Here is a 19575-nt window from a genome sequence, read left to right on the forward strand (position 1 = left end):
TGAATAGAAGCTCAAGAAATACCGCAAGGGGCGCCAGTTTTGGGGCCAACAGGGTGTCCACTGTCCATGTTTATGAAGGTAAAGTGAGCATTTCAGGTTATGTTCATTTATTTATTGCTGTAATTAACTCTTAAATCAGGTTATTACCACCCATTCCAAGAAGGAAGGCTGGTTTCAGATAGAGTGAACTGGAGAACCCGAAACTCAACCTTGGGAGAAAAGCCACTAGCTCCGTGCATCCATGCTGGAAGGAATACGAAGGCCTTGTGACCAAGTCGTGGTTGAACCTCGGAGGTCCGGATCTAGGTGGTACCTGAAGATCGTGGGTATCAGTAGAAGAGATGACTGGTCGAAGATAGCCACCCCAAGAAAGTAGAGAATGGGTGAAGAACTTCATGTGGAGTAGGTTCCCGCTTTGAGGTGGAAGGTGGTGGGGTCCCCCGCTGAAGTCGAAGAAGAAGTAGATGCTCCCTCTGAGGGCAAAGAAATAACATCCCCCTCTGAAGTAGATAGGGAATCCAAAAACTCATGGATCACGAACTCCGAAATGTCTGACGACGAAGCAAGTGCCGCTGGTCGTGCCGAAGAAGGGGTCTGGGGTGCCGAAGAGGAACCTAGAAAGCACCCTGAAGTGGCGTCTCGAACTTGAGTGGAAGAGGGTGGGGAAGGAGGTTCAGGATGAGCCAAGGGTGGAGAAGGGTGGGGCCCAGAATGAGCAAGAGGTGGGCAACAGTTGCTGTCTCTCAGTGGAGCAGACTAGGTAGCCGATGGAGAGGAAGGAGTCGAGCAGCCACTGTCTCTCGAAGGAGCAGACTGACGAGGAGACGATATTAAACAATCGCTTTGTCTCGATGGAGTGGATGGTAGATTTGTTGGTCATGGAAGCTATTGTATCTGAAAATAAGTGAGAGAAGACTGTCGTTGGCATTGCGACGATCTCCAAGAGGTTGTAGCGCCAGTCGATCCTCCATGTGCTCGAAAGGACTTAGTGCGCAGCGGATGCGCCTTATTGCCTTGAGCATAGTACTCTAATAGCCGATGTAGAACAATCTCTGTGGCCCAGAAAGGAGAGGTGGTACGAGGAGTGCCTGGTCGAAGACGCATGTACTCCGGATGGGTGGAGAGCAAACGTCGATGTCGATAGTCTTCGGTGGGATGAACGTTCGTGCCGCAGTAGGAACACCTAGTAGATTGGCAATTTGTTGGTAAAGAAGCCATGGATACTAGTGTGCCTTGTTGAAGAAGGAAGAGGTCAGCCACGAACCACGAAAACCGCAATGTCCGCCCCAAGGGGTGTGAGGGCAGTGCGAAGCACGAACCGCAATGTCTGCTGCAAGGGGTGGGAGGGCAGTGGAAGGGCTTGAAGTGAGTTGCTAATGGGAGGAGGATGCTTCCAGTAGTAAGAGGTTGCAACCAATAGAAAAACGTAGGTGAGGAGAGAGAACCACTAAAAACGTAGGTGAGGAGAGAGAAAGACTAAAAATTCAGGTTGCAGGAGAGAGAAAACAGCAAACACAGGCTGCAGGAGAGAGAAAGACTAAGAAGGCAGGAAAACCCAGCAGCAGGAGTTAGTATGCTGAAATTAGCTCCGAACAGTGTGGGATAGGCTGGAAACAGGCGCCAAACTGTTGTAGAAAGCAATTGCCAGCTTGGACCGCGATGTCCTCTGCGTCCGGGGTGTGGGCAGCAAGCTGAAATACCTAAAATCTACAAAAACGAGATTGCTTTCTGAATGGAGAGTGATCAGTAATAGTCGCTCTGCAATAAACAGCTGCAAACTGTGGATGGAAGGCTGGAAATAGGCACCGGATTGTAGATGATAGCAAGGGATAGCTGAGATTGCGATGTCCTCCACAAAAGGGGTGTGGGCCGTAAGTTGAAAACACCTGAAACCTTCAAAAACGAGATTTTGATACAACGGAATAAGAGAAGGTGATGCCGAACCCGCCACCGGTCTTTCCCGTCACTGGAGTGGAGGATCTTTGCTATTGTTTGAGTAGATCTAGTTCTGATACCATGTCAAAAGATGATATACCAACGAGACGGTAGGGTTTGCAGGGAGGAACACAGAGTGAACTCGACAAACATGGAGAAGAGAAGAAACTCTGATGAATGGAATTATGAAGTTTTGAATCATGGAGTGAATGTGATACAAGGGAACAAGGGTGCTGTAGCACAAGGAAGATGATGTAGACAACTACAAACCACGAACCGCAATGTCCTCCTGAAGGTGTGAGGGTAATGGAGAGGCTGGAGAGAAGAGGTGACGGACAGAATGAATCGGCGGTGAGGAATGAATGAGAGAGTGGCCTATAAATATGCACAGTCAATCTAGGATGGCGCCCCTTTTTGGGGCTGCAAACCCTAAACACAAATCCTAAACACAAAACGCAGAAACGCAAAAATACAAACTGTGGGTGAAGGGTGAAGGGTTTCTCAACCTGACATGGTAGCAGTCGCGATGGACTAAGCCACTAGAGGGAGAGTTGACGGTTTAAACCTACAAGCAAGGGATAAGGTTGAGTGGTACGCAGCTTGTCTATTTATAGATGAGTGGATCCTCCCAAATTGGGGTTTGGCTTATGTTACATACACACTCTCTTGGACTATGCACCATTTAATGAGACTTTGGGTAATTTACATATTTTGGGACTGTTTTAAAGAGCTAATGAGTTTACAATGCATGTTTCAATCAATACTTGCTTCCAGGCTTGAAATTGGAACCAGAAAGGGAGTGTAAGCATAGCTCAAGCGATAATGAGTCTGATGCGTCCTATGCCAAAGTGGCCAGGGTATTGGATAAAGGGTACACGTCAACTGCCTAGGGGCCTACCAAGACTACATAGGTGGATGGTTATCTTACATCACAAGTCTAAAGGGTCACCCTAGAGAGGCTATGGCATTGGATAAAGAGTGCTTGTTGGTTGCCCAATGGCCTACCAGGACATGTAGAGGTGGACGGAGCTGCTTTAACCCCCCTTTTTTGGGGGTTGGAGATATAGTTTGTTGTCTATCAAGTATTGTGCCCTAGGGCGAGAATGAAACGGGATGGTTAGATCTAATTGGATTACAAAATAGACAAGCATCTCAACCACATGTGGGCATGGGTGACAAAGGAGAAAAGTGGTAAAGAAGTATAGAGGTGTGGTGGTCAGGTGGTAAACCATTGGTGGAAACAACTTAGGCTCCGCTTTGAGATGCATAGAGTAACGCTTCATGATGAGAATGTGCATATAGCAAGTGCCACTTGGAGAGTGTCCCTTGCGGAGAAATTTTTCACTTGCCCAAGCGGCCTTTTACAAAGATGATGATGATCATGGAATGCAAAGGGGAGGTACAATAGGGAAGGGAGATTGGTGGTGAAGACAAATGCCAAAACTTGTAGAAATCTATCAAGGGTAGGAACGCCCTCTCACTTGTCAAAAGATGATGTACCACCGAGACAGTAGGATTTGCGGAGAGGAACACGGAGTGAACTCGGGAAACATGGAGAAGAGGAGAAGAGAATAGAGAAAAAACTTTGATGAATGGAATGAATGTGATACAAGGGAACAAGGGTACCGTAGCACAAGGAAGATGATGAAGACGGCCATGAACCACGAACTGCAATGTTCTCCTGAAGGGGTGTGAGGGTAATGGAGAGGCTAGAGAGAAGAGGTGATGGATTGAATAAACCAGCTATAAGGAATGAATGAGAGAGTTTGTGTGGTACGCAGAACCATAAGGATATTCTCGTACTAGATCTTGTGAGTTGGCTTCATGTTGACCAAGGGATGAAGAAGATCCACCTTGTAATGTGAGAATACCACCTGAAAGGAGACCTTTGAAGATAATCAGGAGACAATATGAGCTCTAGAACCTAAAACTCAACTTGGGGAGAGAAGCCACTAGCTCCGTGACTCCGTGTTGGAAGGAATACAAAGGCCTAGTCACCAAGTCGCTGCTGAAGATCCAAGGGCCCTGATCTAGGTAGATCCTTTAGATCTAGGGCATGAGTAGAGAAAATGACTGCTCAAAGGAGAGCCACTCCTCAAAAGTGAAAGGTGATGGTGTGTGAAGAACTTCATAGCACATAGGGTCCCTCTCGGAATTGGAAGGAGTAGAAGTAGCAACCCCCTCCGAAGCCAAAGAACCTGGAAGCCCCATCCAAGGGCGAAGCAAGAAAACCCCCCTATGAATCACAGTCTGCAAGAGAAAGGGAATCCAACCACTCATGGTGCACCGATTGCGAAGCATGTGATGACGAAGGAAGTGCCGCCAGTCATACCGAGAAAGGTATTTGAGGCTCGGAAGAAGAAGCCGGAAAGCACCTAGAAGTGGCCTCTCGAACTTGAGTGGAAGAGGGTAGGGAAGAAGGAGGCGTGGGATGAGCCAAGGGTGGGGAACAGTCGCGGGCTCTTAGGAGAGTGGATTGTGGAGGAGATGTGGGCCGCCGTGGAAGCTAGTGTACCCGGATGTAGGTGGGGGAAACCTCCACATAGTGGGGTAATCTCTAGGAGGGTAAGCTTTGTAAGGTCGTAGAGTCTCGATGTGCTCGAAAGGACTTAGTGGGCATGAAGTGCGGCTTATTGCCTTGAGCATAATACTCTGATAGCCGATGCAAAACGATCTTTGTGGCCCAGAAAGGAGAGGTGATACAAGGAGTGCTTGGTGGAAGTCATATATTTTTCGGAGGGGTGGGGAGCAAAGGTCGATGTCGGCATTCTTCGGTGGGATGACCGTTCGTGCTGTAGTAGTAGCACCTAGTAGAAGGACAATCTGTCGGTGGAGACGCCATGGTACCGGTGTGGCAAATTGGAGAAGGGAGGGTGGGAGGGAGAAAAAAGATATCTCCCAATGCGCAGCGGAAATGATAGAAAAATCAAATGTCGATGCCAAACCCGCCACCGGTCTTTGTCTTCTCTGATGAAGAGGATCTTTGTGGGTAAACACAGCCAAGGAAGGCTGGATCCGATGCAGACGACAGGTGAGGAGAGAGAAAGACTAAAAACGTAGGTTGGAAAAACAACTAAAGTAGGAGGGAGTAGTTGCCTGTTAGGATGTTGATGCAGCGGAAGAAAAATAGAAGTGGATGTGGAACCCGCCACCGGTTTTTGCCTTCACTGGAGTGGAGGATCTTTGCCATTGTTTGAGCAGATCCAGGTCTGATATCATGTCAAAAGATGATTTACTAGCCAGATAGTAGGGCTTGCGGAGAGGAACATGGAGTCAACTCGGCAAACATGGAGAAGAGAAGAGAAGAGAGAAGAAACTCCGATGAATGGAATGAATGTGATACAAGGGAACAAGGGTGCCATAGCACAATGAAGATGATGAAGACAACCATGAACCATGAACCACAATGTCCTCCTAAAGGGGTGTGAGGGTAGTGGAGAGGCTGGAGAGAAGAGGTGCCGGACCGAATGAATCGGCCGTAAGGAGTGAATGAGAGAGTGGCCTATAAATCGGCACAATTAGTCTAGGGTGACGCCCCTTTTTAGGGCTACAAACCCTAAACGAAAAATGCAGAAATGCAAACTGCGGGTAAAGGGTTTCTCAACACACCCATGGATGTTAATGCTGAAAGAGAAAGAGGAGCTTGATGTTGGCCTTTGTATGGTGTTGACAACCATGGTTTGCCTCCAATCAATTGTAGAGTGTTCAAAAATGCATATGAACAGTTCAACCTGCCATGCCCTAAAAAGAACAACTAAGCATTTGAGCCAAATTTTACGGAGCATTTGCTTTGACAATTGTTTTCCATGGTCCCTATGCAATCTCACATTGTTCCTCTCGTAAACGGAGGGATTTCGTGTGTTGAAACTATGAGATAATCACTTTCTTCATAACAAAGTTGTGAAAAAAATGAACAAAGCTCAAGATCTTAGAGAAAAAGAGAGGATCTTAGTTCATTGTGTTGTGATAATTTGTTAAAAGTTTAGTAGTTATACTTGTTGTAAATTGAGTTATACAACTGTCCAATGGTTTCCTCATGCAAAGGAGTAGAAAGTTGGAATGTGTCTCGACTCCATACACGAGATCAACTCATGTTCCAAGGTTAAAACTTGCAATTTTTGCAACAAAGAAAAGGAAAAACTAGATGCTCCTTAAAATCAAATGCTGTTTTTGGTAAAGGGCTAATTAACGCTTGGGTCATTTATCATAAGTGAACTACTACTGCACTAAAGTTAAGTACAATGCCTGCTTTTTAACTTAAGTGAGTTGCTTATTGGGTGAAACTCTGAAATGCTCATAAATTCTAAGGTTCAAACTTTCGACTTAATGAAGGTTTCACATTGCATGTTCCTCATTTTTCCCTAGTTCGCACACTTGTCCATTGTATGTTTTGATGTCAAATCCTTTGCTATTGGTGCAATGGTCACTATGCCAAGAACTAGGGGTATTAGAATTAGAGTTCATTTTATCATTAAGCTGATTTTTAATTTTGGTGACATATCCACCTCTTGAAGCATTGCAAGTGATCTTTATTGCACATAGTTATGGTGCAATATGGTACACAAAATGACCAATACATGTTTTCTAGTAATCAAGCATACTGCTATTACTGCATGTATTCTCATTGTAGATTTGTCTATACGTGTTATGAATTAATTGAATACTCTCTTGTTAATCTATGTAGTGGCAATGTAGGATTGCCCATACATGTTTCCAAGTAAGCAAGTACATTCTTGGTACTCCATGTGCTGGTAAATGTACAAACGTCCATACATGTTTCCAAGTAACCTAATACATTGGTGCTATTCCATGTACTACCAATGTACAATTGTGAAAGATGGTAGTTATTGCAGTAGTAAACAACCAATGAGAATTGTACATATCCATGTTTATCAAAGTAATACTTACTATAATAGGGAATGACCAAGCAAAGTTGTAGAAACAGTAGTATTTGCCACAGTGATCATAGAGATCTGAAAGCGGATTTTACAAAGACAAAGGGTACAACACACCCAATAGCTTGATTCATGTAATGCAAATTCTGGATAAAAGCATCCATCACTTGTCTCAAAGTTGGCTAAAGAAAGTCTTGACCATTTTCTCAGTAGCTTTAGTATCTTTATACCTTGCAATTAAGACCACAACTTCTTTTGACTACAAAGATGATTACGTATTTTAAGAATCCATTCCATTCAATTGTCAAACTTAGCATAGCATATGCTCTATCTACTAGGGATCCATTCACACCAAGTTGCCACAATAAGAGATTCACAAGTTTCATTATCAATGGTGTGATCATCCTCGAAGCTCATACCTACAATGTGTACCAAAACTACCAACAGAGATATGAAAAGGCTCTCAACACAATTCCATGACTCAAGCCTATAAGATCATGACCCAAAGCCATATTCTGTGCAAACATGCGTTTGCCAACAATGGAAGTGAAAACAATATCCTCAAGTGCATTTCAAAAATCATAATAACGGATCTACGAGCAAGGATACATCCTACTCCAAGTGTTCAACTACTGCGTAGAGTGGAAGATATAGATGTGTTGGGAAGAGGGCACAGGAAAGGCCATAGATGTTGTTTAAGAATTGTTGATGCAAGGGTATTCTTGTCATTGTGTTTAGGAGTTTCGATAAGACTATGTCTAGATATAGATTGAAAAGGATCTGCACACGTGTTAAAAGTCACTGCTAATAACCTAGGCTTTCCAAGCAAAAGATTGTGTGCAATTTTTGCCACAAATCATGATAATGCATAGTAACATTGGATGCATACATTTGAACTAGCCACATAACTTCACTTTATATGTAATCTCAAATATAGTGAATATGCCAAATACATCTCCTTTGACCAAGATTGGTTCCAATTTCTCATGTACAATATCAACACATCTGAATAGTTCACCAACGGTATCCCAATATGGAATATTCTAAACCGATGACAATATACTATCCTTGTAGCTTCTTTATGAATTTTATGTTCATCTATGCATATAGAACATCCCAAGCATTTGCATGCAACAATTTCAGTATATCATGTTGTTTGGTTCACGAGCCAATGCCTAAAACATTCCAAGTGATGAGTTTCATATGGAGCATAGAGACAACTTTATATATTAGATTTTTACTACCTCTCCTCTGCCTTTGTTTCCAATGCAGCTAGTAACTCCTCATCCAAAAAATCAGCCAATAGGAAACACATTTTACATATGTCGATCTCTCTTTGAAGTAGATGGCTTATTCATATTCTTAACATTTTGAAGAAATTTGCGATCCCAAGGCAGGCTTAATTTCCCTCCCCTGTCAGAGGCAAGGCGAGTGGGTGGATTACATGACCTAACCACTTGAGGCCACAAATTTATAAGCAGGCATAGTACCTTATGATCCCTTGTACTGTTGCCTCTGCACTCTCCAAGCATTGGATTTCCAATGGTTGCTGTTTCTTTTGTTAGACATCTATAGAAACCCACCACCATTGTTTTCTTTCTTGGCTCCAATTTGCTTTGATGACTGGACCACATTGATTAGAAGGTCCAGGTTAGTGGTGTAAAGGGTACCTTTACCAGCAGCTCAGCAGTTCATGCCTTACATGTTGGTGGACACTCCTCAACATTGTCAGGCTAGAACAGAAGTCTCTAGAGGAGTTTTTGGCAGTGTATGACAAGTTTGCCTCATTATTGGGATCCGTCATAAGCAAAAAAAAAAGAGAGATTCTTATCTTGGATTTAGAGGATGACTTGGGGCTGATACAGCATTATGGCTCCAAGATTATCCCTGAAGGATATGCAGTCAAGTATCTAGAAGCACCAATTGGTGTAGGCATCACCATTGCTGAGATGTGCAAATGGTTCATGGATAAAGCAGAGGAGAAGGTATTTGGTAGAAATGATTTAGCCTTAGGCTTGCTATGATGGCTAATAATCATCAAGAGTATGCGAGTCCCAATGGTCACTTTTAATGCAGCTATTATGCCATTTCCCAAAACGGGTTGGAATAAGGTGGAAGTGAAGTTTTGATCACTCCTATTGGCCATTTGGTCCCGAGTGGTTGGGCTATCAATGCTTTCAAAAGACTGGGTCTTTGGACGTCCCAAGTCCATGGATCTTGTGCAGGCTGATATGAAAATACTCTTTCATTTCTTATACTTTTGGGGCTGTTGGCAGATATGGACTATGTGGAATGCATTCATATTTTGATGCTTCATTAGGAGCGAACAATTTTATAGTCCGCTTGAAAGGACTTCTTCATTGGCAGGTTGACCTGATTGAGTTGGTGAATATTCCCCCTAGAGATGATTTTCATTCTTCGCACATTGCAGTTTCTTCAGGCCCCCTTTAGCCCATCTAGTTCCATTGTACTTTTGATTGTGATGTCTCTTTGTACTCTTGGTCATATTGTACTCTTGAGATTTTTATTTTTTTATTTTTATTTTTGCAAGTAAAATGTGGCTGATTATATTACTCAAAAAAACCGATTACAACGGAGTGCTCATGCTCCACAGACTAGCTTGAGTTGATGAAAGTCACCAGTACATCATGTATACAAGCCTCTCAAGGTGGTCTGGGGGGTGGGGGCAAGAAGCCATGGAATGGGGGTATATTGCCATTTGGGGCTGCTTGCGTGCATCACGAAAAACAGGTCTTGACCGACCCAAGTGCACATGAAATGACATTGGAGCTCTTGACGAGCCCTGGACTCACCTTGCACCTGATCCCATCGGCCGTGGAGGGAGTGGATGATGGAGGTCCAGAGCTCTCCTAAGGTCGCATGTACTGAAAGTTTCTCTTCGCCGAAAGCCTCTTGAGACCGCGTCTTCCAGATATGCCAACCAGTAAGATTCCCTATGATCTTTCATACCTGAGAGTGGTCTGCTGTGGGCTCTAGTACCTAGTGGATGGGTAGAGTCTCTAAACTGACCATTGCACATGTCCCTGCCTCAATAATGAATATCGTGTCCTGCATCCCGGCCTCATACAGAAGGCGACGGCCGTGGCTGACCGCTTGCCAGCAGAAAGATCCCCATGAGATACATCCAAGACTGGGTGCTATATGGTGAAGGATGTGGCATGCTCTTCTGCACAGGAGCTGCGCCGCCTCACATGACCAAAGACAGTGCTTCGGTGTTTCTAGAGGCTGCTGTGTGTAGCGCCTACAACCTCTCTCCTTTTGTATCTGGGCAAGCTAGCTTCCCACTGCCAAGCCTCCATGTGCCACCTAGGATACCCTCGTCCGCCTCTAGCTGTCCCATAGGCGGCGTCAGAAGGTCGGTCGGAAAGGCTCCGTGATGCTTTGCTCTGCCCAGTGCCTACTATGTGACGACGCCGAATCCATATCCTCTTGCATCAGTATGTGTCTGCCAATCCTGGCGGTGTACTCCAGGAACCTCGGTGGCTTCTAGGCGACTGCAGTGGCTGGCCATAGTCACTCTCCCGGGTCCCACTCTAGCTCATCAAGTGGCTTGCCCTCCTAGATTCAAAGGCGCCACTCCCTGAGCTCTTGCCAAAAAACAAAAGGGTCTAGCCACCATGTCTTCCCTTAAAGGCCAATCACCCGGATCCTCTTCCATGGAAGGACAGCTATCGCCTCATCGTGCTGCCCTATCTCAAGAGCCAGATGCCCTCACTCCTGAACGGTAAAGAAAGTCCCAGGTGGAGCGCCGCCCACTCTACCTGCCACCTGTAGGGGGGTGCCTATTAGTGAATATTTAGGGGTCCATACCTCCCCGGGCTCTATTGGCTCTCGTATCGGGGGAGCAAGCCACTCCTGAGGTATTGCTGCGTCTATCTTCCTTCTCCTCAACTCCACTCCTTTTTGGCAGCCTGATACTTGCTACAACACCTTTTCGTCCACCATCCTGTACACCTCATGCCATGTCTTGATGGTACGAGCTGGGCTAGCCTCCCAACCAACCCACTGGATGTGGGGGCACTTGCCAATCTGTGCCTTCTTGCGATCTCTGACCTCGGGGTTCAAGATCATCGGCTAACGGTCTATGTTTTCCTGGCAGCCTAGGGGGCTTTGGATTAGGGCCTTACGGAGGCCCTGCCATATGCAAAGCAAGCTTCGTGGGAAAGGTGATCTGGGGGGGGGGGGGGGGGGGTGATATGGGCGGACATGAAGATCCATCTCAGAGACGGCCTCCACTCACCGCCAAGCCTCGGTCAACAACCTTGAACACCCTCCTGCAATAGGATCTTTCAAGTCTTCCCTCTCGGTGTGAGGCCGTGGACAACTAGCTTGCCGAAGAGGGCCATACTTTGATACTCTGGGTCAATGATCCCAAGCCCTCCCTCTGACCGATGCCATATGATGGTCGCCCATGGCACCTTGGCCCTGGAATCCCTGGAGCCGTTTGACCCAGACCAACTGACCGAGACCAAAGGTAGTTCCGCACTAGGCAGCGAAGCTGCACTACGTAGGATGAGGAGAAGAACCAACACAAGGCAATGTACGTGGCCGTCGCTAGGAGGACCTGGTTAACCATCAGGGCTCGGCCGGCTAGTGAGAGGTGAGCCGTGCTCTAGTAGGTCAGCTTCCTTAGAATAGAATCGAGGATTGGAAGAAACTGTTGGGCGGGAGTGGTGTTGAGTCCCACTTGGAACCCTAGGTACGGGTCGGTCTGTCCTCTGCTCACCCATCTAAATCCCAGGTGGACGCCCCACTCCCTGCCAGAGTCTGGGTTTTTGAGGAAACCAATTGACTTTCGCCAGTTGATTTTCGCACTCGGTACAAAACAAAACACCTCAAGAGCCAACCTCACTCTCTCTAGCATCAACTCATCATTCTCTATGTAGAGTGTTGTTTCATCTGCATACTCTGAGTCTCACAACTCAGTCTCCTCTCTCACTGGAAGTCGGCGGCCACATAATCGGCTCACACGTTACCCGAGGAAGTGAGACATTGTCTTTGCAAAGAGTAGGAACAGGTACGGGGCAAGGGGCAGCCTTGCGAGAGCGATCTCTCCAGCCGAAACTCCTCCCCTCGTCTACCACCTATGACAACCCTGCTGGTGGCTGATCTGTAAAGTGCAAAGACCCGGCGAATCCAAGCCTGGGGGAAACCCAACCTCACAATGGTGCCCTTTGGGAAATCCCAGTCAACCCTGTCTTAAGCTTTCTCGAAATCCAAGAGTAGTACGGTCAATCTCTGTCCATTGTCCTGAGGCCACTTTGTGGCCTCAAAGAATGTGAATACATTGTCTAGGATACTCCTATCCTGGACAAAGCCTGTGTATGTGTCATGGATGATGTCTGAAAGTATGGGGCGTAGTCGCCTACCAATCATCTTTGCTAGTGCCTTATAGGCCAGTAACAATAGGGTGATTGGTCTCCACTGGGAAAGTTCCAACCGGTCTCCCCCTTTCGGGAGCAGATTGATAAGGCCTCCCGAAAGGCTCCGTGGCAGTTGTCCTGAAGTGAAAATCTCCTGGAAGGCCATCCGTAGGGGGTCCTTCACCAGTTCCGAGTAGGTACTGAAGAAGGCCTTAGAGAGGCCATCGTGTCCTAGGCATTTTTGCGTGTCGTTTGTATGGAAAGCCTACTCTAGTTCCTTCTTTGTGAAGGGGACTAGGAGCGAGCGTCCCATCTCCTTTGTGACGAGGGACAGGATGTGATCCGAGACCTGTTGTCTACGTCGCTGTCCTCTAGCTTAGGCTGTCTGCTCCTGGAAAAGGCGTTTGTAGTAGTCAATGGCAATCTCCATCACCTCTTCTGGGCTAGAAGGAGTTCTCTCATATTGATCTCGAAGGCTGCGTATTTACTTTCCTGAGGTGCGTGGTTGGTGCACCTTGAAAAAGTCCCTACACATCCTGTCCCCCTTCCGCGCCCAAAAGGATGTTGAGATGTGGAAAGAGAATTTCGAGCGCCTGTCCTCTAGGCCAGCAATGGCTGCTCGTGCGTACACCTCTTGTGCGTGGAGGGTGGGATCCCCTAGCGCCTCCTATAATAATCTCTGCTTGAGTGCAAGGTCTCGCCAGAGTGCTCTCTTCTCCTCCGAGCTTTACTACCTGGCGTGTATGGCTGCCTCTTGGTAGATTCTGGTTAACTCTGCTAGGACCTTTGCAACCTCCTCTGCGATCGGGTCCCTCTTGCCCCACTCCCTGGTCCAAATCAGCTCTATCTGTCTCGTCACCTCCTCCCTCCTATAGATTGAGTTAGGTATCTGTCAGAATCATGTGTCTAGGTAGATGCTGGGGGATCTAGTGTCAGGAGAACCGGGGAACGGTTGGACAATGTCGTGCTTGCCAACTGCCCATTTTGGCCTCCAGGAGAACCTCCCTACTCTCCCACATAAAACCTGTCCAACCACTCCAGCAAGACTCCACCTAGCCACTTGTATCCCAAAGAGAAGTCCAACGACCTATCCCTCCTGTGGAAGGCAGGATCTCTCTAGTCATCGTGTGCTCCTATGGCCAGTAGAAAGGCCTCCCATGCCTCCTGCTCCTCCTCAGCCATATGCTGTGGTAGTTTCTGCCTCTGCTCTGTTGGTGCTCCAAAGGCTCTAGGTTGTTGGAGTCTCTTCCAACGATCTAGGAGTCCACCTTTGGGAGTACATTTGGGATCTCCACCCAAAAGCTGCTGTGTGCACTAACCTCCGTAGGGGCATAGACATTGAGGACTTCAAGGCACGAGTCCCTAATATCCAATTTGATCCATAGAACTCTCCTTGCCACTATCGTCCTGTGGTCTCGTACACATGCGATGAGACTCGGGCTAATAGAGGTGTATACGCCTCCACTCCTGTCGTAGGCACATATGGCGTGCTCACAGTAAGTGTGCGAGCTGCCCGGGAGTACCTTCCCTACTCGCTGGGCTTGGGTGGTAGTGAGCTTGTGCTCTTGTAGATGTAAGATGTTGATCCGTCCCGCAAGGGCAAGCTACAGCTCTTGCCGAACAATCCACTTCTTGGAACCATGTGCCCCACTATAGTGGAGACTATTCACATTCCAGGATGCAAGGTGTAAGCTCATGGGGAAACCTGCGACTGATCGAATAGGCATTTGTTCGGTGTGGAGGCTGCTGATGAGGAGGAAACACTATGGGGCATGCAAGTACCATTTGCAGCAGGTCTGGAAGACAAACTCCAGTCCCCCGTGGTGGCCCTTGGTTGGACCATGGGGGTGATAGATGCTCCAGGTGGTACTATCAATGCATCTATCACTTAGGCCTAGAGTTGTGACTCTGTACACTCGTAGAAACAGGCCGCCTGTGCCAGGGGCCACTCGATCATATCCCTTGAAGCTCTCCACTGTGGACGGGGTCGAAAGATAATGCTCAAGTATGGGAGCTCGGCACCAACCCACCAGTTAATGTCCATTGTGCAATTAGGTCACTGCTGTGCGAACAGTGCTAGTCCTTCTTCTCCCATCCACTGGGAGGTGTGGTTCGCCACTTGACTCTTCAACTCCTCCTCTATCCGTGTCATCGTCCAATTCCCTGAGTGAGAGGACCGAAGGAAAAAAGCGTAGTTTGGTCCATCCGGTGGTGCTAGTTGATGGACCTTTCCCCTCCTTGACTTACAAACCACGAAGATCCCCACCTCTAGAGGTAGTGGGAACTCTCTATGCTTTGCAAGTCTCAGGTAGGACCATAGGCCACTGCGGAAGAACTTGTGTGGCAACTGTTGTGCCCGTCTCTGGAAAGTTTGATGGGCAGCAAGGGCAGATAAGCTGGTGGTTGCGTGTGGGGTGGGGTAGGTCTGGGGGGGATCACTTGAACCAGGTGCGGATCAGGGGGGTGCTTTGTAGGGGACGTAGTAGGGGGGAAGAGGGTCGAGGGATGGTGGGATGGTTGAAGGTACGTGGCGGGTGTGGGGGGAGGGGGTTGTGGGCCAGGGTTTTGGGGGGGGGGGAACTGTTGTGGGGGTTTTGGAATCTCACGTGAGGTAGTGTGTGGCGTGGATGGTGGCTCTGGGGGACTGGGGTCTTGTCAGGTGGGGCGGGTAGGGGGGCTGCGGAGTGCTCTGCCGCGGGGGTGTCGCTCTCCCTCCTGCTCCCTACTGTTGAGGCCACGTCTGATTTGCTGCAGCACCCCTGCCGTCTCCCTCTCTGTCGTCTCTGGACCCGTGTGAAGCCGTTAGCGTCCACCTGCAGACTTGTGAACGGAACCGTCTTGGCTCCGAAATGTGTACAATGTGCTACTTAATGCCCAAAACCGTGGCAGCGTAGGCACTACCCTGGTTGCTCAGTCACAATGACCTGCTGCCTAAAGGAGTGACCTCTTGCCTTGATCTCCAGGAACTCTGGTATACTCTTTGTGTCTTTTACGGCCACTCGAACCTTTGAGACTCCTGTGGCTGTCACTGCATCCGTGAAGGAGGGAGGAAGAACTGTGCCGAAGAGCTGTCCAAAGTCCTCCACTAACTGGCGGTACTCTACCGCCAGTTCGGGGAAAAGTAAGGTGATTGGGTGTTTGAGAAGTCTGTTGTGGAGCACAAATCTCTCCATTGTGAAGCCGCTATACCAGGGAAGCATGTAAATGACAGAGATATAGAAGCATTCCGCTGTCCAATGTATTATGAGGTCCGTGGTCATTTCCACTGTCTCTTTAGAGACGGATTTGGACCACTATCCAAAGTCATGGATTTTACCGATCAGTGATGCCTTGGCCTCTTTCTTCTTGAGATACGACGGCTTTGTGACATGCGCCTCAGGAGTACAGCTGCTCCAGGACACCGAGGCCTTTCACAGAGGTAGCTCACAGACTTCTTTGCAAAGGAGACTCAGAAGACTTCAATACAGTTATAGCCATAGTCCACACGAGAACCTCTCTCACCGCCATAGTGCACACATAGACCTCGGCCCATGAGGATTGCCTCCACGATCTGTGTTGTGCCAATGCGCAGCGTGGCGTGGAGCGAATTCCGTAGTTCGCCCCTGGATGGGGAATGTCCAATGACTTGACCAAAGATCTCTCTTTCTTTCAACTCTAGCTCTGTGGCACGGATGGCTAAGAGCTGTTTCTTAGAGAGGATGATACGCAAGGTGTTTGACTTGGGGGCACTCGCAGAATGCGCTAGTGTCTGACCAGAGGTTTCCATTGCGCGTCCCTGCTAGGAATTTACCTATCACGTTGTTGTGCTAGCGGGGGCGGGGGCGGGGGCCTTGGGGGGGGGGGGGGGGAAGGGAGGACTGTCGAGCGGGGCGGAGGTGGGAGGCCGGACGAGAGGGCGCAAGGCGGGGGGCAGGAGGACTGGTGCAGGGCGGGGGGGGGGGGGGGGGGCGGGGGACTGGCATAGGTGGGGGGAGGGGAGGAGTGGCGTGGCGGCAGTTCAAACGGAGACAGGGGCAGCGACGCGATGCGATGGCGGGGAGTTTTTACTCTTGAGATTGTAATTTGGTAATTAATCAATTACTCTTTATGAAAGGAAGAAGAAGAGAGAGAGAGACTCGCTACACGTAATCATGCATGACAAGAGAAAGACAGCAGATTACTTCTACGACATGACAAGACAAGGAGATGCAGCAGCAAAAGAGGAGGGCTTGGAAACTGCACTGAGGTTTCATCTTCCTTTTGGAGTTGTTGATGCTGTTGGAATTTCCATCTGAGTTACAATTTGACAAGGGCTGGAGAACTATTGTCTTTTTAGACTGTTGTTCAGGATTTGTAGAAATTGCAGCTCTGCACATCCATGTGGATGTTTCTGCATCTAGATGTCATCTACAGTAACAAAGACTAGAGTCCTGCAGTTTTTTAGGGCTGCTGTTAGCTACTTTGGTTCCAGTGTTTCAGCTTGTCATTTTGTCAACATTCGCCAAATGATGACCTTGTATCTGAAAGCCGTTTTGTTAAGCCAGCCTATCATGACCATAGATTTCTAATATGCTTGACCTCTTTGGAGACCTTAGGTGATGTTGCCCTTCTGAGCAAGCCAATCCTTATCACGTATAAGCAAGTGGTAAATTTGGCACGACCCAAATGTAGATCATTAGTCATCTTGCGAGGGGGCCTCTTTGTCCAAAGGGGGAAGAGGTTGCATGGCCTGTAAAGAGGTTGAGATGGAGTGCCACAAATGTCAATAAGCTCTAGGACAACGAAAGTAGGATTGAACCAATTTGAAAGACATGATAGCCGCACTTGCAGGTTGAAGAGCATGAGAAACAATGACATGTCCTAGGCATGCCATCCTATTCAACATTGGGCTTTTTTCCTGTTAGCCTTGCTAGGTGAGAAGTTTTGAAACAGCCAACACTTCAGCTCTCAGGGAGTTTACCGTCTGCTAATTCAGAGGTGGGTGCCAAGAAGATTTAGCAAGGAGCAATTTCCAAGAGTGGATCAAATGATTCAAAAGCATGGAGAACGTAAGATAAAGAGGCTATTAAGCATTAACCATGTGCCACCATGAAGCAGAAATACTGGCGTCCCCATGCTTAATACCTTGAGTCTCAAGGAAGAACCTGGCAATCAAAGACCAGGGCTTCCTAGAGTGAGACAAAGCTTGGAGCAGTGACGAGGGGAAAGCATATATATGTGTCTCCAAGTCCAAAACAGACCCACCTCCCATCCTTTTAGGAGTGCAAATATGGTGATAGGAGATCCAAGATATGCCCATTTCTGTAGAATCCTTTTTCCAAAGCAAGAACCGGATGGCCTCCCTCTCTCTCTCTCTCTCTCTTTCTCTCTCTCACTCTCTCGCTCTCTCTCTCTCTCTCAAAACACAAAAAATAAACACCACAACCCACCTAACTGCCTCTGCATGATGATTTTGCAACAAAAGACAGCACACATGCACAGGGCCTGCAATCAACAGAAATGCAGGGAATGAGAGGAGCAGAACAAGAAAACAAGATGAACATTGAACAAGAAGGGGAAGGTGCAAAAGGCTGCCTCTTTAACTGACACATATCTTGTTTTTGTAAAATCAATGTTTAACTAAGTTAATTTAGGTCAGGATCAATGGCTAAAGGAGACCCAACATAATCTTTAAGTTAATTTGCCTGAGAATCCTTGGCTAAAGTAGATCCAATTTAATGGGAAGGTCAGGCATGCACAGAACCACATGGGTTACATGCCAGAGACTTGTTGGAGTGGTTTAGTAATAGTTAAGTAGCATTACTATAGGCTTACATGCTCATTATAAATAGTCTATAGTGCTGTAATTCATCTCACTTGAAACTTCATCAAACCTTTTTGGAAGGTTATATACTATAATCTATTGTATTGTCAGAAAGTTGCTAAGAAGCATCGTTCCCTTTGACAAGCTTTCTGAAGTCTAGATTGTACTGAAGCAGGTGATATTTCTTCACCCTGTACATAATTATGCTATTGTTGCATATGATCCTACTGCTTTGGGACCAGCTGGTGTAGCAGCTGTACAGGCAGCAGTCTTGGTTTCAGGTTGGTTCTGAATTTGATTGACAGTTTGATTGTTGTGCATATATTGGACTTCACAAACTTTTAGTACTGATGTCCATGATTTCAAAGGTGGACACTTTAATTCAAGCTAGCTATTAACAATTAGCTGAGACTCGAAGTCCTGATTGTTACATACTCTATGTTCAATGTAATCAGCAGAAATGAGTTGTTCAGGAGAACCTATCCACAAGGCTTCACAGCTGTGCTGAATCTGTACTTGAATGCAGAGTTATTTGGAGTTCATATTCTTATCTTACAGGTGGTTATCACCGAAGTGCTACTTAATAGATTTGTCTTCTTAAAGAAGAAAAATAAACATGTCCTTTGCTTTGTTGGACAAGGTTTTGGGGTCCTCAAAACTATGCAGAGAATCCAATTTGTGTCTGTGCACGCGTGTGTCTCCCCTAGTTGAGGGAGAGCCTCCAAAATAGAAACAGAAAACGGCGATGTTTAGAAGAGGGAACAGAAATACCATGTCATTAAGGAGTGGGGGCCAAGAGAGGAAAAGGGGGAACTTTGTAAAGAGAGAAGCGGAAGAGGGGAAATCTGTAAAGAGAGAAAGGGATAGGATATTTCTGAGGGAGGAAATGACATGTTCATTTCAATGAATTTTCCACTCGGCATTCCAAATCCCAATTGACGAGCGAAACATTCCAATCGAAGAGGAAACTTTGTAAACAGAGAAGCGGAAGAGGGGAAATCTGTAAAGAGAGAAAGGGAGAGGATATTTTTGAGGGAGGAAACGACATGTTCATTTCAATGAATTTTCCACTTGGCATTCCAAATGCCAATTGACGAGCGAAACATTCCAATCCAAGAGGAAATGCTGTGTGGCTATGAAAAGAAAAAAGAAAAAAACCTAAAAAAAGCATGGGGCCACGAAATGGTAATTACATAAATTACTGGCAATGTAAAATACAACTCAGAAGTAAACTATATGCCTGGCAAAGAAACTGAAGAAATGATAGCGTGCGAAGAAACCAAATCATCCTTGGGCATGGATGCCTGCATATGCTGAACTACCAATGAAGAAGATTGCTTAGTTGGCCAATATCATTGTGCACTCAAAAATGCAAATAGAATCTATCAATTTGGGCTTTTCAAAAACCTAATGTGTGTGTCTGCCTCTCCCCCCTATAGTTGAGACTCCAAAATAGAAACGGAGAATGACGATGTTTTAGAAGAAGAAACAGAAAAAGGGGAATTGTTTCTTCAGTTTTCATGAGTCTCTTCAGAGTTTTGGGCAGCTCCAAGAAGCTTTTGTTTCCTGCTACAAAATA

The 19575-nt window shown here is 46.9% G+C and overlaps 1 protein-coding gene across 1 annotated transcript in view; it reads left to right on the forward strand.

Moving 5' to 3' along the window:
• Positions 1-19575, forward strand: part of DEG7 (DegP protease 7) — a 322546-nt gene that overhangs the window by 205419 nt on the left and 97552 nt on the right. The window contains exon 17 of the mRNA XM_087666495.1: positions 18172-18277. Within this exon, the coding sequence (XP_087522621.1) occupies positions 18172-18277 (106 nt within the window). The remainder of the gene's footprint in view (positions 1-18171; positions 18278-19575) is intronic.

The sequence above is a fragment of the Lygodium microphyllum genome, chromosome 25 (genome assembly GCF_053477565.2).
Source record: "Lygodium microphyllum isolate KBCC chromosome 25, Lygodium_microphyllum_v1.1.10, whole genome shotgun sequence".
NCBI classification, from domain to species: Eukaryota; Viridiplantae; Streptophyta; class Polypodiopsida; order Schizaeales; family Lygodiaceae; genus Lygodium; species Lygodium microphyllum.